The 25,560-nt window shown below is 32.1% G+C and overlaps 2 protein-coding genes across 5 annotated transcripts; one reads left to right on the top strand and one right to left on the bottom strand.

The window, feature by feature from the left end:
• Positions 1-344: 344 nt before the first annotated feature.
• LOC130809139 (probable WRKY transcription factor 3) lies at positions 345-5,139 on the top strand. Of its 2 annotated transcripts, none has more exons than XM_057674781.1 (4): positions 345-936; positions 2,011-2,702; positions 2,790-2,948; positions 4,453-5,139. In XM_057674781.1, the coding sequence occupies exons 1-4, from the start codon at positions 535-537 to the stop codon at positions 4,697-4,699; spliced, it is 1,500 nt and encodes a 499-aa protein (XP_057530764.1). In that variant the 5' UTR covers positions 345-534; the 3' UTR covers positions 4,700-5,139. The 2 variants fall into 2 exon arrangements, with proteins under 2 accessions (XP_057530764.1, XP_057530765.1); XM_057674782.1 differs by lacking the exon at positions 345-936 and adding an exon at positions 1,143-1,277.
• A 142-nt stretch (positions 5,140-5,281) lies between these two features.
• Positions 5,282-12,239, bottom strand: LOC130809140 (uncharacterized). 3 transcript variants are annotated; one of them, XM_057674785.1, is made up of 10 exons: positions 12,005-12,238; positions 10,132-10,220; positions 8,192-8,518; positions 7,385-7,468; positions 7,124-7,286; positions 6,812-6,977; positions 6,457-6,585; positions 6,191-6,370; positions 5,874-5,996; positions 5,282-5,770 (listed from the first exon to the last, which is right to left on the bottom strand). In XM_057674785.1, the coding sequence occupies exons 3-10, from the start codon at positions 8,466-8,468 to the stop codon at positions 5,657-5,659; spliced, it is 1,236 nt and encodes a 411-aa protein (XP_057530768.1). In that variant the 5' UTR covers positions 8,469-8,518; positions 10,132-10,220; positions 12,005-12,238; the 3' UTR covers positions 5,282-5,656. The 3 variants fall into 3 exon arrangements, with proteins under 3 accessions (XP_057530768.1, XP_057530769.1, XP_057530767.1); XM_057674786.1 differs by lacking the exon at positions 10,132-10,220 and having other exon boundaries at positions 12,005-12,239; XM_057674784.1 differs by lacking the exon at positions 12,005-12,238 and having other exon boundaries at positions 10,132-10,497.
• Between the last annotated feature and the right edge of the window lie 13,321 nt (positions 12,240-25,560).

The raw sequence follows: 25,560 nt of genomic DNA, 5'->3' as shown, positions 1-25,560 counted from the left end.
CCAATGGACTAGGCAATAGGGAGGGGGAGTTGGCTTTTAATTCACCATTTTTTATCTATTTATATAAAAAAATATTCACGTGAAAAGATTCATCTTAATAAGTACTTTTATCAACTTTTTAAAATTTTAAAAAAATTCATAATTAAAATTATTTTAACTTTTAAATTTACAATGAAATCTGCACAAAATATAAATAGGAAGAAGAAATAAAAACAAAAAAAAGTACTATTTAGAATTAAAATGACATAGAAAAGAGGGTAAGCAGCAATGAAATAAAGTCGGCATAAAAATCCACATGTTATGTTATGTCAACAAGAAGAAAAAAAAAATATCCGTGCAAAAAAAAGACATTGTTGTCTTCACTCTTTCAATCCATTCACATCCATTTAACCAAAAATAAAATTAAATTAAATTCTGAAAATCCTTCCGAAAAGCCAAAAAGAAAAACATTTTACAAATCTAACTCATAAAAGCTTAAAGCTCCCCTCACTTTTTTCCATTTTCTTGCAGCCCACAATTCTTTAAGCTTCAATAATGGCGGAAAATGATCCAATTCCTTCTACCAAACCTCCACAACCACAACGCCCCACTATAACTCTACCTTCTAGAGCTGGGATCGAGTCTTTGTTTAGCGGCTCTGGATTCGGGTTAAGTCCAGGTCCGATGACACTCGTTTCAAGTTTCTTTTCTGAGAATGATCCGGATTCTGACTGTCGCTCTTTTTCTCAGCTTCTTGCTGGAGCTATTGCTTCTCCTAAGCCGCCTTCTGAACCGGATCAACTCCGGTTCAAGGATAATCGACCGCCCGGTTTGGTGATTTCTCAGCCGCAACCACAGTCGCAAGTTGGAGTAGGAGTAGGAGGAGGGTTTTTTTTGCTTTCTCCTGGGGTTAGCCCTGCTTTGTTGCTTGATTCACCCGGTTTATTTCCCGGTCAGGTTGGTTTCCCCTTTTTTAATAAATAAATGCGTGTTAGTTGAGCTTTATTTGATGAGTTGACTAATGTGGTGATGAGTTAGGTTTAGGGATGATTGTTTAGATGTAATAATGTTTGATTGAATTCAAGGAAATAATAATTATTAGTTATGAATATGATGATGATTGTGGTGATGGGTGATGATTAATTTTTTGTTTGTAGGTTTTTTTATTGTTGGGAACAGTGTATCAGAAACAAAAAGAGGAAAAATAAAAGGATTATCATTTGTATGGTCATTGGAAGTTGAATTTTGGAATGAATTTTTGGGGGTCTACTACTTATGCAAGCTTGAAGAAATTTAAGGTGATTTAAGAAGCAGAGTGGTGTTTATGCAATAACTGTGAAAATTTTAAAGGAAAAGAGTGGTTAATTTGCACATTTGTGAATGATAATTGTGAGTTGATGATTGCCTTCATGTAGCTGACCCATTGTTACAGAAAATCTAATTCAGTCCAATAAGAGTAGGAACCTATAAACTTTAATTTAGAGTTTAGGTTCTCTTGGGAAACTTAGGAAATTATCCTCCTTTTCTCTTATATTCGTTTACTTTTGTACTTTTTTTAGGGTTTAGGTTCTCTGGTCATCTTATCTTCTCTTCAATTAATACCAATTTTGGATGGGTAGGAACTAGGAAGACTTCGTAGGGGCGAATTCGGGATGCTAGCATAGGGTGGTAATATGCACATTCATGTATGTATGTGTGCTGAATCAACTCGATTCTTTCTTATATGTTATATGTCACAAAATTCTATATTAATGGAGTTTTTAATTAAATGATCAAGGCCATGGCCTAGGTAGTCTGTGCCTAGATTCCCCCCGGATGTCAAGAAACCAAAAAGTCACCATCGATGATCTGGGTCCGTACCAAAAAAGGTACTAAAGTTATGTTCTTCATTTCATGTGACAATGAGCTGTACCCATATTGTTGGGGGTTAGTTCTTTAACTGTTGCTGTTTGGCATCATTGTTGTTGATTGTTTAGCAAAATTTGGTGAAAAATGGAGCAATGGTTTGAGTTCGAAATTGTATATCTGTAGGGCCCATTTGGGATGTCTCATCAGCAGGCATTAGCTCAAGTTACTGCTCAAGCTCAAGCGATGCAGCAGGCTCAGCAAGGTAGTTTTCAGTCTTCGACCACAATAGGTGGTTCAGAGCCAAATTCAGCATTCGCTCCGGAGTTAGAAATGCAACAGAAAATGATGTCTTCTGCCTCAGAGTCTAAAGAAACTGAAGAGCCAGCTCAATTTTCTGGATCTGATCAAAAATTGCAATCTTCTTCTATTATTGTTGATAAGCCTGCTGATGATGGCTACAACTGGAGGAAGTATGGCCAGAAGCAAGTCAAAGGAAGTGAATTTCCGCGAAGTTATTACAAATGCACTCACACTAGCTGTCCTGTAAGAAAAAAGGTGGAGCGTTCTCTTGATGGCCAAGTGACAGAGATCATATACAAGGGCCAGCACAATCATCAACCACCACAGAAAAAGTCAAAGGATGGTGGGAATCCTAATGGAAATTTAGGGAATCAAGGGAACTCTGAGCTTGGTTCACAGTTGCAACCAAATAACATGAATAGGATTAGTGACGGTATGGCTCGTTCGCTGTCTAGAAGAGATCAAGAATCTAGTCAAGCTACAGCAGATCAACCGTCTAGTGATGAGGAGGAAATGGATAATGACGGAACTAAAGAAGCTGCAGGAGATGAAGACGAACGTGATGCCAAGAGAAGGTATTTATTGGTCATGTGCTACTATTGTTTTGTTGACTCTTGATGCGTTGGCATTCTCTGATTTTATGCTGTGTCTTGCTTCTGAAGGAACACTGAAGTCCGGGTGACAGAGCAAGCTGCTTCACACAGGACTGTTACAGAACCCAAAATCGTTGTTCAAACAACTAGTGAAGTTGATCTTTTAGATGATGGTTATAGGTGGCGCAAGTATGGACAGAAAGTTGTCAAAGGAAATCCATATCCAAGGCAAGTTGATTTACTTTGGTTGTACTATATGACTGACTATATTATGTACTGAATTTATATCAAATTTTAACGATGCTTCTTCATCTTTGAGCTTTTGGTTGTAGACTTGTAGTTCCTCTTACGCATGCTGCATCTATTATTTAACTTTGTTGTTTCATGGTTAATAGACAAAGAATGTTTATTGTTGTGCAGTGTTTTATCTATCTTGACCTTGCCTTTGACGGATTCATATATTATCATTTTCCATCTAACTTTTTCACAAAGAACCAAACACCATTTCCATGATTTTGAAATTTTTCCTTGAATTTGGATCCTTGTTTACTCTTACCCTCTTTGGAGTATGTTGCAATTGTGTGATAATGAAATAGATTAACGTGGCAGCTGTTTTTACGTGTACATCTCATGTCAAATATAATATCACTGACTATTACATCTTGCCATAGTGATTAAAAATGCTGCCTTGCAGAGAATTTCGTTGTATTGCTGTTTTATTAATGGGATAGAGCCGAATAGTTTGTAGAATTTGCTAGTTAAATTGATATCGTGGAATCTTGTTGATAGATTTACTAGGTGTGTGTGTTCTGTGAGAAATGATGTTGTAGTTTTGAATGTATCAGAATAAAGATTTTAATTCATGTACAGATAGTCGGATATCTTGCGGGATCCTGAAATCTTTACGTGGGAGCAAGTTTTTTTTTTTTTTTTTTTGTTTTTTGTGTGTGTGGAGGGATGCACATGCCAAAATGAATTATACTCCTAATTGATTCAAACATCCCAAAGACCATGAGTTATGAAGATAATACGTTTTTGTTGACACTTGACCGATCTGAATTTTACTAGTTATCGCACAAGTGACCAAATTGAGACCCTGATATTAATTGTACAAATATACATATAATGTCGCAAAACAGACCTTATTTGATCATTTTCTAGGACTTTATTCTGTTTCTTTGGTTGTTTTCATGATATGGAAGAGACATGTATATGTAAATATGCAAACCAAATCATTCTCCAACCTTTTTTCCGCATAAGACATCTGATTGTTTGTGAGTTTAGCTTCATAAACAATAACACACTAAAAAATGATTAAGCCAATTGTAATTGCTTTTGTACAAAAAATGTTATGTAATGGGTATCTGGGTAGTAAGTCCTGCAAGGCTTCAGCAAGCTAATCATGAATAGAAAACATTCTATTTTGAGTAAACATTTTCTGTGTTCACTTGGCATACATTCTTTTGACACTGCCTATCATTACTAATCTAGGATACTAGTATAGTGTGGGTCAAAAATTCATACATGCATGATGCCAAAGCAACTCGGCTATCATTGCTTTTGTTATATACTTATATGTTGTACGATTCAATATGTTGATTGATAGTTAGTCAGATGACCCTGGCCTTGGCATGTCCTAGATTCCTTCCTTCCACCAATGTCATTCTCCCAATGCATTCAGAGTAAAAACAGCAATGTATTTCAATCTGACTTGTATGCCTTTCCTGAACAGGAGTTATTACAAATGCACTCACCCAGGATGCAACGTGCGTAAGCAAGTTGAACGTGCACCCTCTGATCCTAAAGCAGTCGTTACAACTTATGAAGGGAAGCACAACCATGACATTCCTGCCGCTAGAATGAGTAGCCACAATACAACCAACAGCTCATCACACCTCAGACCACACAAGACAGAATTTGCAAATACTCGTGAACAACCTGTAGCAACTTTAAGGCTAAAAGAAGAAAGAATTACATAGACTTACGTGCTAATGTATATATTCAAGGCCTGATACAGATAGACTTACGTGGGAGCCATTTTGTTGCGTTAGGAAAATGTAATGTTGTTGTCTGAATACCTGTATCTGTGTTTGGCAATTGGCACAGTCTGTTCTTGCTATGAATCTGCTCACCATCTCAGATATTTTGGGTCAGAAATTTATCTTGGCGCTGGGAACTTGCCACCGATACACACAGCAAAGAGCCGAGTACATAGGAAAAAGAAAATATGGTTGGAATTCTAAAACTCGCAAGTTGTATTGTATTTGTTATGTTACTTTATTGTTTGCGTACCGCTATACGCTAGGAGCTTATTATTTTTATTATGACATGTATTATTTTTTGTACATGGGAAAACAAAGAATTGCTGTAGCTAGTTCATTTGTTTAGAAGGGAAATGATCAAAAGTTTGGGATGCAAATTTCTTATGTTAAGGTTTTGTACTGAATGTTTGCCCTGTTTCGAAAAAACATTATCGGGAAACATCTACTGTTTGAACTATATGGAACCTTAAACGAGTCGCAACTTTCACCAGAAAAACAAAATCAAGACACCGAAGATCCTTCCGAGAATGGAAGAGTACAAATTACTTTGTTATTCAGTGCTAATTAATCTTGGAATGATGTTACAATAATACAAATGAATGATCTGTGTGCTTATAGCTACACTCAAACAAAGACGGAGTCTGCCTAGAACTTCAAAAGAAGTTGAGAGAATTCATTATAATATGAACGGCGAGTATGAAGTTGAGGACGGTAAAGATTTCGTGAAGGACCGCCCGAAACAAACTAGATTTCCTTCCGTGCCTTCATCATTGCGGCTTTTTCTATGTAATTACTTAAAAATATTACAATGAATACAGATAAACTATACAAAGCATGTGTCATCTGTCCTCGTTTAGTGATTTCGTAAGGCTTCTCGGTGAACTTCTTCGTAATTTACGCATCATCGATGGTCATCAACGTCGGTATTTGGCCACAATTTACAAAGTCGAGTTTGTTCAATCTCATACAACACAACACCTTTTCAGGTAGTTCCTCCTGCTTTTGAGCCTGCAAGCCAATTAACAATGAAAAACTTGCTGTCTGTTCTAGTTAAAAAATCTTCATATTGGAATGTTACGAAACAGTGACTATGAAGAACATCAATCGGTACCTGTATAGTCAAACCAAGATCGAGAATTGCTGACTTCAAACGTTCTCGTAGAGATTCCAATGCTTTCCTGGACACATAGCTGAACCGATGCACATCTATGTCGATCTCAAAATAATCAGTTCCCTACATGGAGAACGTAACATCGGATGATCAAAGACATGCGAAACTTGACAAAAGAAACCCAACAAGAGTGACGATCTATAGTGCAAAATGTCGGCTGCATCATCACATTGTGATTTGCGTCAGTATTATAACCAAATACCCATCCGAGATTTTGCACTATACGTTGATCAGTGAAGAAGTTACTGATCTCAAACCTTGAAAAATTCGTGCTGAGGACGTGATAGCACTGGTTTGTCCTTGTAAGCATTCAAAAGTCTCTTTTCGGTAGAACTCAACTGCATATCCTCGGGGTTTACTACGCTGGACAAGATTTTAAGTCTTTCTCGATAAGGAACGACTGGTTTAATTTTCTCGGTTTCATTGTCTACCAATCTCTGCAGTAAAGAAAACGTTTTCAGCTGATAAAACGAACAATGTTTAAACCAAATAACTATCCAGGCAAGTGCCGAGGATAGTATACCTTGATGCTGTCAATGAAATCTGAAGGAACTTCTTCATCAACATTGTCTGATAGCTTAAAATACATAACGAGGCTTATGCCTTCACCATTGCTATCACCTAGGAACATCGAAGGAGCATAGGCAGGCATCTGCGGAAATCCAGATAACTCTGTATCAGTGTAACATAATTTGGCAGCTAATTTTCTTTTGAATTCGATTCTCTCAAAATAGCACAGAATAGGCCAAAATCAACCCTAGTTCTTTTTTTTTTTCGATTTGTAATTGCGAAGAGATTAGAGAATCATACTGGTTTGTATTAGTGAAAATGGTTTCATAAACCAATAGAAAAAAATCAAGAGATGGGAAAGTGCAAACCTGAATGTTAACAATTAGTAGTGATGGCAATTTGCTATTGTTGGCTTGAACAGAAGGAAGTTCAAGGTGCTGAGCAATATGATTGATCTTTTGTGAGCAAGCAAACATATCAACACCAATTGGAGTATATGGACAATAACCCGGTGCTGAGCTTTTAATTTTATCTCTGCACAACAATGTCATTTTAGTCCTCAAATGAGCTTATAACAACATTCCACAACCCCAATGCCACTATGACTCCCACGACGTATGAGGGGTTTGGGTAATTGAATGCACGCAAAAGGTAAAAGAACGCGAATGTCATCAACTCACTTAAAGTAGGTCTCGCCTCGGACCCTAAAAACAGAGGGTGATATAGCAGTCCAAGAGCCTGGTGATGGCTTTTCACTGTCTGCACATGGAATTAATAGCCCAGCCTGGGGACGTAACACATGTGCTCCTGACCATAAGTTTGCCATGTTGAGTATTTTTCCATCTATCACCATTACATAACAAACAATCAGTAAACGGAAACCAAACATCATACGAAACTGTACATTTAAACAATATTGTTAGCATAAAGATCCTCCTAACCTCCAAAGACACTGATAAAGTCATCATCAGATTCTGAGTCAAGTATGCTCACTGAGTCAAACCATGCTTCTTCTTGACAAACTCCTGCATTTTTGTATATAATTTTAACCATAAGAATATGCTTAATCAGGAACTTCAATTATACCTCAGGTGAAAAGCAAAAGTTTTGATAATGTCTTGGAACCGATTCAACCAAAAGCTTAAACTGATGGGTTGAAGCCCCATATATGTTATATACACTATCCATCCCCTCATATGAGAGCCCTTTGGGCTAAAAGGTGGATGTAACATGCTCTTTTTATACATAAAGCTAAATATTCGATTTGAAATAAAGGGATGAATGAGATTCAAACTTGTAACAGTTCCCCACATTGGTTTCTGATACTATGTCAAATAACCACGTCAACTAAAAGTTTAAGCTACAGGGTGAAGCTACATAATATGTTATATACTCTATTAGATAGCAAAGCATTATCGTGATAATTTTGTCAATGAACTAACTCAACCAAAAGCTTAGGTTGGTATATACCCTATCATACCCTCACACAAAAGCCCTTTGACTATAACTATAAATGTGAATGCAACTTAGATCTTCCTTGTACTTGACATGAAAGGTAAATCAGATTTAAACTCGCAACCTTTTATCACGTTGACCTTTGATACTATGTCAAGGAGCTAACTCAACCAAAAGCTTAAATTGTTGGTTGAGTTAAACACTTAGGTAGTCTTTTAACAAATCGCGTACTATATCATATGCATTCCTTATTTATGCCATTAAATAAGAGGGAAACAAGAGATACTTCATACCATTTTCATCAACATGGTTCCAATGCACTTGGGTTAGGTGAAATGATTTGTTAGAAACTTCTGATCTTCTACAAGTAGTAGTTCCTCCCTTCTCGAAATCGATTTGAACAAACTCACTCACAGAAATCCGATTTCCTGCATCACTACATGATTTTCTTTTGATAGGAGCATCACATAAGTTTGTACTCAATTTTGTATGACATTTTCTAGACCTTCTAGTGTACTTCTTCCTGTGAGGAGCAACTCTAGAATGTGTAGTTGAGACACACCCACCCATTATAGGCTATAAGAATCCAACAACAGTGTTACTTTTCCTGTTATGAGATTCTGAACCAAGATAGGTTAGTTGGTCTATGCTTGAAGGAATTGAGTACCTATTTAAATCAGAGTGCAGATACAGCTAGTAGGGAATTTGAGGCAAAAACAAAGAAATCAAAATTTATACACAATTCAAAATATTCTAAATGACAACTTAGGCAAAGTTTGAGGGGTCAGATATATACAACATAGCCATGTAAAAACAAAGATAGTTGTTTCCGATAGACCCTTGAAAACAAATATTATATACAACTTTGCATAAATAAATGCACAAGATTTAATGATCCAAATTGCGTAGATCGTTACTTATTCGAAATAAAATAACTATAAATATTTAGCTACATGGTTCATTCTAGCAATAGAGTAATTTTCCAAGAAAACCCAAAAGGCCTTTCACCAAAGAAAAAAAGTCTCTAACCATTAGAACATAGTGTTCCATTCTCACCATCTATAACAAGAATTTATTCTCCCTTCCCCTTGCCTATAGCTATATTATCCAAGAAAACCCAAAAAAAAACTCTTCACCAAAGAAAAGGAAGCCTCTTTTAGTTGAAAATTTTCTTTTCACCCTTGTGACATGTTCCATTTTTACCACCTTTAGCAAGAATCTACCCCCTTCCCCTTGCCTATAGTTATATTTTCAAGAAAACGCAAAAAACATCACCAAAGAAAAGAAAGCCTCTTTTAGTTGAAGGTTTTCTTTTCACCCTTGTGATATATATTCGATTTTCAGCAAGAATTTATTCCCCTTGCCCTTGCCTATAGCCCGTAGGGGACTCTCTAGCCTTACCCCGAATCAAAATATAGGTAATGTGCTACCATAAAAACAAACTCACTCAACTCTTACAAGCTCCATAATAAGACCCAAAATAAAGTTTGCGTTTCTACAATTTTCTACCTGTTTTCAGAAGAAATAGAGCATATTTGAAAGTTCTTCTTCATTAACTTTGTTATAAATATGTCATATACATCTCACTTTCAGATGAAAAAAATGTGCCACTTAAACATCATATTCATATATAAACAAATTTGTCTGCCTTTAAGATCACTTGAAGACATTGCCAGCAGATAACTAATAAAAAAAACCAATGACAAGATGATAATGCTACAAGAATTTTGGTGGTCCTTTCATTTTCACACCAAAACATCATCATCAACATCACTACAAATGGCTTTACACAAACATCAAGAAAAAGGAAAGATGGGAATTCTTATTTGTTCATCACTGATAAAATCACTAATATAAGTCCATTTTTGAATTCGCTGTTTGCTCACAATAGCCTAAAAATAAATTGATTATGGGGTATTTGGTAAAATAACTTGTAATTTTAGCTTATTTTAATACAATAAGATATTTTAATACAATAAGAGGGTTGGGTGGTCAAATCAGTCAATGCTAATGTTTAGTAAATTAGCGGATTAAAACAATTTATTGTTATAAATAAGTTGTTTTTAAACAAGCTGCTCATAGCGGCGGGTTCAGAATCATCCGGTTAATAAAATCAAGCGACTATATCAGTCGTTTGCCAAACAACCCTGTATAACATATCCTGAGGTTTCACGATAGTTATAAATTCTATCAATTACAATAACTTCCATAGTTAGAAAACAACAGAAATTACCTTAAAATGAAGTATCAAAGGGGGAATTGGCTTCTCGGGGTAAATTGCAAATCTTTATGCAATTATTAACACTCACTTTCAAACAATCCCTATCAAACATGAAGATACATATAAAAGACCTTGAATTCCAAGAAAGTTCATAATGGGTACATACTTCATAAGCTAATATAGTAAAACCCTAAAGGGTCTTCTTTGAAAGAGGTTTAATAGTACACATAAATGGGAATTAGTAAGAACTGAAAGCTGAAAGGAGATGGGGATTTAGAGTCATTGGTTCTAATGATTGATCCCTAATATTGAATTTATATTGTACAGTAGCAAATGGAAAGTGAAAGGCACAAGAAAATAATTGAAAGTTCCTCAAATGTCTCCATCAATACTAGTTAAAGAAAAGACAAGGAAATGAGCAAAATATTGAATAAAAAAGGCATTTTTACTCCCACATAAATTAAAGTTTCTTCTTTTAGATGACCAACCAATTGTTATTGATATAATCTTCCAAAGTGGGGGCACAAAGGATATATAAAATGTCTTGTGATGTGTCAAGTGTTGTACATTAATTAACATGCACCATCAACTAGTATGTGGTAGGCCGAGCACCCATATCTGCACGTTTATTGACTCGATATAAATATTAATTTTTTGTATTATATTTTGAGAAAATTTGTAAATAATATTTTCAATTATTGTTGATTGGCACAAAATACTCTCAATTATCATTTAACTCTGTATACCCATAAGTATTGTAATGCTTAACCCCTCAACTATTGCTAATTGATTTAAAATTCCCAAAAAAAAAAAACAGCTTGGAAATAATGTGCATAGTGTTTAAGGTTAAGTATTCTAATATTTAGAAGTATATAGAGTTAAATGATATTTTAGAGTATTTTGAGTTAATCAGCAATAATTGTGATTTTTTTTTTTACAAATTTTTCTATTTTATAGTCAATATTATTTAATTAATGATTTTGATAGGCCTGAACCTAAAATCTTTCTCAAATTGAGCTTGTAACATAAAAGAATACAATGGTCAATTTCATACCAAATAAATAAATGGTAAAGGACCTTCCAAAAATAATTATATTTATTCATTAAGACACAGAATTTTTTGAAATCCACTTAACCAATCCCAGAAATCATTTGGTGTTTCTAATGACAGGCTAAGAGGCATTTTAGCATTTATTTAGTATCCTAGACTTAACAAGAATGATCTACATTTTAAATACTCCCTAAGTAGCCTTATTCAATCTAAGTCAAGACGTTCTGGTCTTAACTTTGGATCGATTTTTTCATATCCCTCTCTCTACTTTCGGCTTATCTTGTAATTCAAAAAAAATCTAAGTCAAAATTCTACCTGATTATTTGACCCAACTCAATTAAACACAAAATAGAAATATACTAAATTTAAGGCAAATCTATTTCATATTGCATATGAAGCATTTACGGTTTTCAAAGGGAAATGTGCAGCCCAATTTTTTTTTTAATTCTATTTATTTATTTTGTTATATTCTCAGCTAAAAACTCCATAACGAAGAAATATACCTAAACATATAGAATATATTTACAAAATAATTGTCAAAATCATAACTAGGACCAATTTACTCAATAACAAAAATTATTGTCAAATTACAGATAAGTCTGATGGTTGCTGAATTTCGTTACATCTAAATGTTTGATTATCGCCGCCCACATAAAGAATAAATTTACTTTCTACACGAGCTATACATTTTTCTCGACTCCTCAATTTAGTAAAACAAAAATAGAATAGCATGTGATATCAACGTCTTAATCCTAACAATATGGATAGAATAAAAAAAATAAAAAATAAAAAAAAAAAAAAAAAAAGCAAAATGAAAGTGAAAAGAAAGCAGACCTAAGGTTGAGGAGAGCGAGAAGCGATGAAATCCTTGGAGTTGGCAAGCTCGGTGGAACCAAAAAGGTCACCAAAACAGCAACCTAAGGGAATTCAATCGCCTCCCCCTCTTTCCTTATCCCAATTAATAATGTGTTGTACCCAAATTTCTATCTCTATTCCAAATTATAAAGGAAGAACAGAGACAGAAAATAGAAGAAAGAGGAAGAGAAGAACATAAAAGAAGACCAGGAAATGGGATTATCAAAACTCTGAATTTTGTAATTTAAAATCACTAATCTTGTATTCCGTTTTATTCGGATCCTTATTTTTTGCCCGCCCCTTTTTTGATCTTCCCTCCCTCTTTTCTCTCTTCTCCTCTCTATTTCTTTCTTTTCTTTTATTTTTAGTTACCTTCACATATTACTATATAATATTATTATCTAATTAGCTATAAATTTAATTTTAGCTTTATTATTAGAAAATTGATATTTTTAAATATATAATTTTATCTATCAATTACTTTTTCTGTCAAAAAGATAGCTTTAAGTATTAATAGTGTGAAAATCAAAAACGGTGATTAAAAATGATAACAAATATTTTTTTTATAAGAATTATAGGAAAAACGTGTACATGAAAATCAAAGAAATTGCATCAAATGAGTGATTTCATTTACCATTTTCATTAATATCAAATGAGGAAAAATAATGAGATCAAGAACTGCATAATCATAATTCATAAACATTGTCAATTCATCGTCATCATTTTACCCACTGTCTTCCTCCCATAAAACATAGGAAAAAATTACCAAGAATAATACAATCTTTTGTTTATTCTCCTATAATAATACAAACTTTAGATTAACCGTGAATAATACCAACTTCAAGGATTTTTTCCTACAAAATCCCTAACATGTTAAAATTAAAATTATAGGTGATTATAAGACGAAAAAAATTGATAAATAACTAATAAACTAAAGTTGGTATTATTTTAGAAAAATACCCCTAAATTGATATTATTCATGGTTAATCAATAATTACCGTGGCTCACTCATATGAACACGGAACACCCGTGAACTTGGGCCCACAAACCCACTGGTCAAAAGCGTTGACTTGCATATACACTTGGTGGGGTTTATTATTTTCCAAAACCATATGGTAGTACGAAGTTTAGCTCATCTAATATATATACAAATCCACAACCCACTATTTTATCGATGTGAAATCTTGTCTCATATGTGAAGTATTTCCAACACTCCCTCTCACATGTGAGCCATATCATACCAAGAACCATTTTCAGGTCTAATACCATATTAGTCCATGACAATTCGTCACATAATCTCACAGGTGCTCTACTCGTGTGGACACAGGATACCCATGAGCTTGAGCCCACAATCCCACGGGTCAAGAGTGTTGACTTGCATATACACTTAATCAGGTTTATTGTTTCCCAAAATCATATGATAGGAGGAAGTTTAGCTCACCCAATATATATGCAAGTCCACAAACCACTATTTTATCGATGTGGGATCTTGTTTCACATGTGAAGTATTTCCAACAATAACAATATTTTATTACTTCATTGTTTATAAATGTTCATATGAGCGGGATACACTGGATAAGATAATGATGATGATTATCAATAAATGACTCCCACCTAAAGTAGTATTTTGAGGTTGAATGTAGGCAGCCTTACACTTGATAATAATGAGACTAAAAATTAGATTTCTTAAGAATTTAAATTTCTTTTCATTTTTACTTGATTATTAGTTAAAAAAATAAAACTTTAATCATCACTTTTGAAATTTTAAAATTATTATAAACCTTACCTACAAACAAATAATCTTTGAATTTTCATTTAACATTCTCATTATTTAATATCAATTATTTGACGGGTAGTAAACGTTACTTATATCATTATATAACTCCTTCAAACTCATCACGATAAATTTCGCAATCAATTAAATTAATTCTAAATAATATAGTTGCGTTATAACAACAAATCTTTATAGATTATTTGGATAAATAAGCAAAGTACTTATTATAGACAATCACAATATCTTTGAACTAAGAAATTTATATAGTACCTCTTCTAATTAATTAAGAATCTTGAGCAAAATAAACTACCATATATTTCTAAGGTCTACACTATATACTATGTATCCAAAATTATTTATAGTAGGTTAGTATCAATTATTTCGTTTTATAATACTTGTAAAAATTAAACAAATAATATTATAAGCACTGTATGAATTGAAGTATTGATGGTCTTTGAAAAAAAATATAAAATATAATAATATAGTACTCCAAAATAATATTGAGAATCATGCTTATCTCAATTAGAGTAAGAATTATTTTTCCAGATAAGATCCTGAAATCAAATTAAATTTATTTAATTTTTTGCTTCCTTCAAGCTACCCTATAATTTAAAATAATAATAATAATGACATTATCATGATATTTTTAAAGAAAAAAATCATAACAAACACAAAAATATTTTTAAAAAGAAAATGATATTATCATCTTTCATGAAATGATCTATCATAGCTAGTCAACATGTACCCAGTATAATTTATATTAGTTTTGGGGGAAGAATTTTCGAGGATTTCATGTCTATGAGAGATGTCTCCAGCCAAACGGACATAAACAACTGGTTGCAATTATTATTGGATGATTTAAGAAAATTGGAAAAGTTGGCATTATATCATTATTATTTAATGGAGGATAGTGTTAAGCAACCAGTTGAACATTTTCGCGAACAAAATGGTAATCCAAAGCTAAGTGTTTCATCTTGGAGTGAAATAGAGAATTAGCACTGACATATGTAGCACTGACATTATCACAGTAAATACTTGGAGGAGATGAAAGAACCGGTCTAAGCTCTTGAAACAGATTACGTAGCCATAGTATTTCAGCTGTTGCCCCCGCTAGTGCACGGTATTCAGCTTCCGTGGATGATCTGGCTCTAGTCTTTTGCTTACGTGAGCACCATGAGATGGGATTATTGCCAAAATAAACAATGTAGGTTGTTGTGGAAATGTAATCATCAGTATCGCAAGCCCAATTCACATCACTGAAGGCATGTAAGTTATATGAGGGAAACTGCCGATGTAAAAGTAAGTCATGATGAATTGTACCAGCAAGATATCTGAGAAGTCGTTTAAGAGCTTCCCAATGTTGTTGTGTAGGTGACTGCATATATTGTGCAAGCTTATTTACGGAGAAGGAAATGTCAGGTCGGGTAAAGCTAAGATATTGAAGACCACCCACTAAGGAACGATACTCTGTAGAGGAAGGCAATGTATTACCAAGTTTTGTGAGAGGGGGATAGGTTTGCATAGGTGTGGCAATGGGTTTAGCGTTGTTCATTTTTGCTCGACAAAGGAGGTCCCTGATGTATTTTCGTTGACTTAAAAACAACCTCTTTGGATGAGGTACCACTTCAACACCTAAAAAATAAGATAAGTCACCAAGGTCCTTAAGGAAAAATCTAGTAGAAATAATATTGATGAAATGGGAGAGGAAAGATTTGGTATTGTTGTGATTATAATGTCATCTACGTAGACAATAAGGTAAATGATATTTCCAATTAAATTGTAGATAAAAAGAGAGGAGTCACATATTGAATTTTTGAAGCCAAAAGTGATAAGAAATTTTCGTAATTCATGATACCAAGCACGAGGGGCTTGTTTCAATCCATAGAGGGCTTTACAAAGTTTGCAAACAAGTGTAGGAGAAGTGACATCTTGGAATCCAGGTGGTTGAGACATGTAAACTTCTTCGAATAATGTGCCTTGGAGGAGTGCATTATTGATATCCAATTGTCTAAGTAACCAACCATTTTTGAGAGCAAGAGAAAGAATGAGACGAATGGTAGCCGGGTTGACTACCGGACTAAAAGTTACCTTATAATCAATTTCCGGTCTTTGATAGAAACCTTTGGCAACGAGGCAAGCCTTGTATTGTTTGATAGTTCCATCCGGATGACATTTTATACGATAGACCTATTTACAACCAATAATATTTTGAGATGGTGAAGAAGGGACCAAATCCCATGTTTTATTTTTTGTGAGAGCATAAAATTCATCCTCCATAGCTTTGCGCCAGATTGGATTTTTAAGGGCCTGAGTGATATTAATGGGTTCGGTAATCGTGTCTTGTAGCTGAGCATGAAGATTTATTTTTTTATTGGTTTTCGAATGTTATTCCGAAGACGGGTTGTCATAGGATGAGATGGTAAAGGAGGTGAATTTTAAATGGCAATAGTATTAGATGGAGTTAGGGAAGTAGAGGTAGTAGTATTAGGTTGAGAAATAGAAGCAGTTGGTAAAGGGGACATGGGTATGGATAATGAATACCATTCTTCAAGATCTATAGAGGGTATGGAAGGGTTAAGTTGAGCAAAAGGAAATGACTTTTCAACAAATTTGACATGACGGGAAACATAAGTTTTGTGGGTAATGGGATCATAACAATAATAAGCACTTTGATTGGGAGAGTAACCAAGAAAGATACATGGGGTAGATTTAGGACCAAGTTTATGATGAGTATAAGGACGTAACCATGGACACCACAAACAACCAAAAGAACGCAGCTTAGAGTAGTTTGGTTCGGTTTTAAAAAGATTTGTAAATGGTGAGGATTTATTTAGTGTTGGTGTGGGTAGTCTATTAATTGAATAGACAGCAGTAGCAAAAGCATGAGTCAAAAATTGAGAGGTAGTGAAGCATGAGTGAGAAGGGATAAACCAGTTTCGACAATGTGACGATGTTGACGTTCACATTAGCCATTATGTTGAGGGGTGTGAGGAGGCATAATTAAATGAGAAATGCCATGAAAGGTGAGAAAATTATGAAGAGCTTCATACTCTCCTCCATTATAACTATAAAGATGAATTATTGGACGTTGAAAAAATTTTCTCAACGAGAGCCTTAAATCGAGTAAATATTTAAGCTGTGTCAGATTTTTGTTTTAAGGGATAAAACCATATATACTTAGAAAAATGATCAACAAAGATAACATAGTGCTTATAGTTATCATGAGAGCAAAGAGGGGAAGTCCACAAATTTGTAAAAACATATTGTAGTGGAGCATTAGAAGTAATAGAAGACATAAAAAAAGGAAGACAATGACTTTTATTACAAGCACAACTACTACAATCTATTGTTGATGGCACATTAAAAGGTAAAAAATAATTGTTAAGAAGCATTATTTTTCTGGATGGATGGCCTAAGCGGTGATGTCAATCAATGTTGCTACTAGAAGTGCTTGTGAAAACTTTAGGATAGTTGAGATGGAGTTCATAGACACCAAGCTCAGTGGTCCCCTAATTGAGGGTGATCCCTAAGGTTTGATCCTTCAAGACAAAAAGATTAGAGAAGAAGTTAATAGAGATGTTATCATCATGACATAGACGTGATACAGAGAGGATATTGCGAGAAATAGTAGGAACATAGAGAACATTTTTAAGATGAATTGTATAATTAGAGAGACAAATAGTGAGAGAGCCAATATAAGATATAGAAAGACCCTTACCATTATCAATAATTAGCTCCTCGGTGCCATCGTATAAAGCATGAATGGAGAGATTAGCGATGTCATTTGTAACGTGGTGTGAGGCACCACTATCAAGAAGCCATGGAGTGGATGGAGAAATAGATGGTTGGATTTGAGTGTTGTCGGCTTGATATTTTTGAGAGGTACGGGAGTGAGAGATTGGGAGTGGTATAGCAGTGGGAAAACGTTGGAGGAAGATGGGATATTTGGCAACTACGTGACCTTGTTCACGACACCATTGACATTTGTCAAGGAATGGTCGTGGGTGATGGGGTGGAACATTTAGTGTGGGTAGGAGGGGTGGTTGAGAGGATGGCTTGGTATAAGATTTAGAGGGTTGACGAGGGCCACGATAATGGCTTTGTGCTGCAAAGCAGTGATACGTAATGTTGAAGCAACTTCAGTTTCTTGTTGAATGGTAAGTTACAATTTATAAGTTTTTCATGTAGTTCTTCAAAGGAGATGGTTGTGTCTCTACCATTAATAGAGTCTTTGAGGGACTTGTAATTTGAATCAAGGCCATCAAGAATTCTTTCAATAAAATCCTCATAATCAATGGGTTTTCCAAGAGAGGCTAGTTGATCAGCAATAACTTTGAGGGACTGAAGGTAATCGGTAATGGTGCGATTACCTTTTGTTATTTTGCTCATTTGAGATTTTAGTTATTTAATATGACCACGGGTAAGTGTAGCATAAGTTTTGGCCAAAGTATCCCATAATTCCTTAGAGGATTTTGCACAACAGATAAGAGGGAGAAGATTAGTAGAAAGAGTACCTGCGAGTGCTCCAAAAAGGAGTTGATCTTGGCGTAACCAAGTAACATAGGTTGGATTGGAGCGTTCAATACCCTCAGTGATGGTGGTGACAAGAGGTGGAATAAGGCTTCCATCTACAAATTTTAAAAGGTCATGACCAATAAGAATAGCTTGAATTTGAAGTTTCCATGAGAGATAATTTTGAGGGGTGAGTTTAATAACATTGTTAATGTAATAACTCGTATTTAGTTTGAAAAATGATTGATAAACTACTTATATCAATAAGGTGCATTTCTTTTCTAGAGAGCCCATTTGTTAAGAACTCCACAGTTAAGCTTGTTTGGTGGGGAGCAATATTAGATTGGTGACCTCTTGGGAAGTTTTTCCAGGAGCGCACGAGTGAGACCAAAGTGCGCTGGCAAGACTTGTGTTGGTTTGTGGGGCTAGTCTACAGTCTCCATGAGTAGTCACCAGCGGTCCAAGGGGCCGGGGTGTTACAGTTAATGTTGATAAAAGTAAAAGGGTTGGAGAACTCATTAGGATTGGTAATTTGGTAGGCAGAGTTAGCAGCCATGATATTGATGCGTGAGATGTTATCAGGATCAAGGGCAATCTAATACCATGTGAGATAGAGAAGAATTAATTATTATTGAAAACATGATGTATCTATATTTACAAAAAGTGATAAAGTATATAACTAAATATACATTGCTAATTATAAGGAATTAAAAAGATAGAATTATCCTTGATTGAAGGGGGGTAATCAATGTAGTCAAAGATGAATAAGTATAATCTTGGAGAATAAAATCAAGGGCATATTTTATCCTCATTACTAAGTATTTTTCTGAATGGAGGAGTAAGTTAATGGGGAAGCATTGTTTGGAACTTGGAAGGAACATCATCATAATTAAGTAAGTAAAAGTGAATGGAGTTAAGACTTGGGAGCGTTAAGACATTTAAATGATCCCATTCTTTTATATTCCCCATATAAATCATAAACGTATTGTTTTATTTCTTCTTGGGAGATAGAAAGACAAAAATACAATTAATAACAAACTTCCCACATTAAATGGGAGATTATACAGATAACAAGTAAAACAAATTGCAATGGCGCTACTCTTATTAGCATTAATGTTATACATAGCCCTAAGGGCTATGTATAAAAATTAGTAAATTCCTATAATAAATGTACATGGACTAATTTCAATGGAATCTTTGACAAGTTTATTAATAAATCAACAAATTACTCATTAAATTAGCCTTGTAAAATAATTAATCTTTGACAAGTTCACCACAAAATTAAAGTAATAAATTGCTCTTATATTGAAAAAAAAAATTACTCATGATTTATATGGGGAATATAAAAGAATCTTATTAGCATTAATGGTTATATGTAGCCCTTAGGGCTACATATAACATTTACTCATGATTTATATGGGGAATATAAAAGAATCTTATTAGCATTAATAGTTATATGTAGCCCTTAGGGCTACATATAACATTTGCCTAAAATTATATATAAATTAATATTAATTAATAGGTTTTGACATTTGAAGTGGTCGAATCCGTGTATAAGTAGTTGAATGAGCCTCCAACATTCACTGTCTTTGTCTCAATTCCACCTAACCATTTTCAACAACATCCTTTTTCTTCCATAATTTCTACTTTCAAATTTATACACTTTTCCGCAGTAAGATTTTTAAATCAATTTTCATCAAATTTTTCTTTTTTCCAAGTAAACTTTGTAATAATGATTAATAAATTAATAAATTGCCATTAAGACTTACTAACTTTATATAAGTGGAATTAATTATGTGAGATAAAAATTCAATTAAATGATAGATATTATTATTAACAAAAATATTAAGCATAGACGTCCACTAAATAATTTATGATACTTCTTATTTCACATTTGAAAATAAATTTTAATTTCAAAGTAAAACTCGTTGGTATTTCATATATTTGAACACCTTCAATAATTATATTATTTTATTATTAAAACTCTGTAATTTTTGTCCCGATGTATATTTATATATTGGATAATGATATATACAGACCTTAGGATGGTATATAAGAATGAATCTATTGAATTTTTAATGTAATTTAGTATAATATTTGCCTTGGAAATATAAGATCTTCTATTATATTTTATTATTTTATTTTTATTCTTTTTTGAAAACTTAAAATAATTACTTAAAACATAAATTATTTCCAATTTTCATGTTAAATTCTCTTGAAAAACAAAAAAATTGATGATAAAGAAAATTTATTAATTTTTATAGATAACCCTTAGAATCGCAAATATCATTACCTTTAATTTTTTGAGATTTGAATGTCTAAAAAATTCTACCTTATTGTGACACAGTTATAGTAGTTGTTGATTTCCAATATCTATAAATTTTATGAAATTTTACGAATGTATAATATCAAGTGGAGTTAGCAAATGAGTGGATGAGATTAAATATTAATTTGTAGTTTGTATATTAACTAGGGTTAACATATAAGTAATTAAGATTAAAAGAGTGAATGAATTTGTTATGATATTATAATGGAGACCATTGCTAAAAACAAAATAATGTAAAGCAAGTGAAATAACTCAAAATAAAAATTAATTACATATTAAAGGAGAAAAATAGAATATTAATTACATGCTCTAACAAAGTACTATTAAAAGTTTTTTAAGATAATATTAAAGTGTTCATATATTATTTTGGAGAATGGTTGAGGTTGATATTTTTGAATCATCAATATTCAATATTGTATGACTTAGTTTCGGAAGAGATCGTCTTTTGATAATACAATCTCAAAAAACAGTTTATATTCTTATATGTTTTTTCAAATTTTAAATAGGCTTTTGTATTAAAAATTAAAACCGTGATTGCATAAACATATGTAGCTTGATAGAATAATAGTTGATGATTGTTGTTATCACAAATATATTCTGTTTGACCTTTGTATCTTTAAAACACTGTCACATTTTTTTATTTCCTTTTATAAAAATGTATTTACCATTATTTTATGTTTATTTATATATTTTAATTTATTTTAGGAAAATTTGTCTAAAATAATCTAATATATTATTGTAAAAATTCCTATTATTGATTGTTTTTAAATAATCCAACTTTTGTATATTATTTGCTGATAGCACCCTTTTCCAAATTTTAACCGGCTATTATAGGTATCTACCATCAAAGAGGAATAGCCGAATAGGGTAAGACCAACAAAAAGGCATAAGGGGGAAGAAACAGTGAGTGTAACGATTAATAGGTACCTACAGTAGGCGGTTAAAGTATGGAAAGGAGTGTTGTCAACAAATAATATACAAAGATTGAATTATTTAAATAATCAATAGTAGAGATTATTCGTAACAGACGATAGTCAATAAATGAAATTATTCTAGATAATTTTTCCTTTATTTTATCATCTAAATAATTCAATTGTCTTGTAATTTTTAATTTTTATGCAATATATATATATATATATATATATATATATATATATATATATATAAATATATATATGTATATATATATATATATATATATATATATATATATATATATATGTATATATATATATATATATGTATATATATATATATATATATATGTATATATATATATATATATATATATATATATATATATATATATATATATATATATATATATATATATATATATATATCCCGCTCACAGAAAATTAAGGTCAAGGTTTGGGGAGTGAAAAATGGCGGCAACTCATACCCATAAAGGAGAGCATGGCCAAAAGAATACACGTAATATATAACTTAAAGACCTATAAAAATAAAAGTAGGATCACTACAAAAGAATATATATATATATATATATATATATATATATATGTATATATATATATATATATATATATATATATATATATATATATATATATATATATATATATATATATATATATATATATATATATATATATATATGATAATTTTGTAGAGACTATTAAGAAAAAGACAAAGAATAGTGACATGTTTGAACAGCCGCCAAGAATGTCTTGTGGACAGCTAAGCATGATGTGAAGTTGTGAACACCAACTCAGCCCTTCAGCATCACCAACAATGCAAAATAGTACTCCTCCCTCCAAGCCATTTAGGGTATTATTAGTTTTCGAAACCGAGACTAAAAAATTGAAAATAATAATTAAAGTAATAAAATATTTAAAACTTAAAAAATATATAAAAAGTAAAATTAGTAAGATTATGTCCGAAAATAAAAAATAAATAATTTTTTTAAAAATAAACTAAAATTAAAAAAATTGCACAAATTGAGTGTGAAAGTGGGGTATGTATGAGAGATGGATCTCAAAAGATAACAAAGAAAAGTTGAAGACTCAACCAATAGGGTTCCTACACCTAAAAAAAAATGGTTCTTTATAGGTAGTTTACTTGTCCCACTTAAATTAATCATTTGGATATTTGTATCCTACTTTTATTATTAACACTTCTAATTTTTTTAATGGAGTAGCTAGTGAGTGGAAAATTTTCTGATTTTATATGGATATATTGGGGTTTATTATTTGTTCTTATAAGGTGGAAAACTAAAATACTACATTTAATTGCCAATATATGGCAAATTACTAATCGTTGATTAAATTAGATGATTTGACTAATTAATATTGAACACACTGATATAAGTAACTAGCTTATCGTAAATTATTTGATTTATTATAAGTTATTTCAACATTTTCCATTGCTGATATTATTTGTCATTTACGAATATTTTTATAGTTTTTGATGATTATGATATGGTTTCAATAACTTTTCCTAATACTTTATTGGTTTTATTTCTTTTGACACCGAATTACACATCACTATCATTATATTGTGTTCTTGGCTTGCCATCTACCAACATGGCTTTGTTTTAACTCAAAATTTAAGTTGTTTATAGGTAAATATTGTAAAATCGTAAAGTTAATAATAGACTTGTTAAAATACATGTTTTAAGTAGTTTTTTAATTTTAACACAGTATTTTGGATGTTAAGATTAACTCTCAAAATATTAAAACATTCTTTTTTGTAATTTAAATTATTTATAAAGACTTGTTTCACCATAAAACGGTCTTATACAAGAAATTCTGTATTTTTGAGGTTTCTTGCTATATTAGACCACCTTTTATTTTTGAGGTATTTGGCAAAGCGAAGTTTAGATGACATCCATAGTCCATATGAAGGGATAATAAATTGGACTATAAATGTGTATTGTCCACCTACCAATTTTTAATACCGGCCCAACTTTAGTTGAATCCCAAAATTTAGGCCCAACTATTAAAAGAAATCAAGAGAAGAAGCTAAAGAATTCATCAGTTCAGTAAATTGTTATTACTCACTAGATGGTCTCTTGGTTAGACACTTAGATGCCTTTATATACAGGTCAAATAACTAAACTAATATAAATTATGAAAATATGAGTATATAAATTTTTTATTTTGAATTCCTCTTACTGAAAACGGTTACTCATTATGGGGATAGATTTTTTTTAGATTTTAATGTATTGGTTGCTTAAATAACCGGTAAATCTTAAACTAATTGGCAAGATCACTTTGAACTAAAATTTAAAAATTTGTGTAGATAGTTTTTAATTGACTTTTGGATTTTCAGCCTATATTTTCTTCAATAAATCATTAAACAATCAACAATTAATTTTTAAATATAGCAGCTGAATTACACAATTAACTTAACAACTAAAACAAAAAAAAATATTACAGTCAAATTAGTAAACAACCAATAAATAATTGTCACACTCCATAATGTGATGGATCGTTCGTACAATAAAAAAAACAGGGTTCACCAATCACCATATGGTCGGAGGGTGGTAACTAGTAAGTTATCACTCTATATCAACCATTTTCCTACTAATTTAGATAGCAAATTTTGACGTAAACGCTCATTGCATTTAGTTATAAGTTGGTTGTTATTTTTTGTCCACCTAACTGACTATATATGTCGGTCGATGTTTGGTCAATGATATATAGTCGTTGAAATTCAGTCGAAATAAAATAAAAAATAAAGCATAAATACTTAAATGAAAACATGAAATAGTATGACCCGATTTTTAAAGTTTGCCACCCTATTTCTTTTATCGCCACCCCCTCCTAATGAAATTACGAATTTGCCCCTAAAATTTTAAAAATTACAAATTTGCCTTTGGACTTAAATTTGTAATTTTATTAGGAGAGGGATGGCGATAAAATAAAAAGGATTGTCCATAGTATGACGATGACATTATTCCTACTCAGCATAAAAAGCATCTGATATTTGCTATTCATCCAGAAATTGAGAACAAGAAAAGCTGTCAACGTATTGGAAATACGATATGTCAGTTTTAGTGTTTGACCAATCTGAAAACAGCAAAGTTGGATATTTCGAAAAACTTTCCGCAACGTTGCATGAAGACTTGTAGAGTGATGACAATTGAATATTGACGATACAAAAGTTTAATGAAATTCGTTCCAAGCAGTTGCGGACAACCTAAGAGTAAGATACACATAGGAAGATCTATAATTTGTACTCCTGTATTATGTTATTTTATCAAACAAATTACAAAAGATTGACTTTCCTGATAAAAATGACGCCCCTTATTCTATACTTTCTCTTTCCATTATATTTTCTACACTTGACTTTTTACGCTATTTAATATGTTATTAACATATTGAACTATACTCATTTAAAAATTATAAAAACTTAATATTATAAAAGTGTGTGGTTGGACGATTCAAACAAGATCCTACTTGACTAGATTTTTTCTTATACATTAGCCGCAATACATAAAATAAGCTTAAACGATAAATAGTGTAAAAAATCATTATGTAGCGAATATTTCAGAACGTAGGAAGTACTACTCTGTCTCTTTTAATTAATACGGAGTATAAAATTCAATAGAGTTTTCATAAGAAAACTGAATAAATAGTAACAAATGAAGAGAAAAACCAATTTATGTAAATAAACTTAAAAGAAATATAACATGTAATAATGAGATTAGAAAACGTGTCGCGTCTCTTTTTTAATAACAAAATCATCATTCTGCCTCCATTTTTGACTAATTGTCTCATTTGATTTTTTGACGTTATTTATCGATCACTTTTAATTTGTATTTTATTCTTAATCTAGATGTTAAAATATAGTCAAGTGGAATCTTACTTGATTTGTTTTGATAAAATTTTTATTAATATTAACTTTTTACAATTTTAAATTATATACTATTAAAAATATTAAGATTGAATTAATGCATTG

This window comes from Amaranthus tricolor, chromosome 3 (assembly GCF_026212465.1).
Source record: "Amaranthus tricolor cultivar Red isolate AtriRed21 chromosome 3, ASM2621246v1, whole genome shotgun sequence".
Taxonomy (NCBI): Eukaryota; Viridiplantae; Streptophyta; class Magnoliopsida; order Caryophyllales; family Amaranthaceae; genus Amaranthus; species Amaranthus tricolor.
This window is presented reverse-complemented; position numbering and strand designations above follow the sequence as displayed.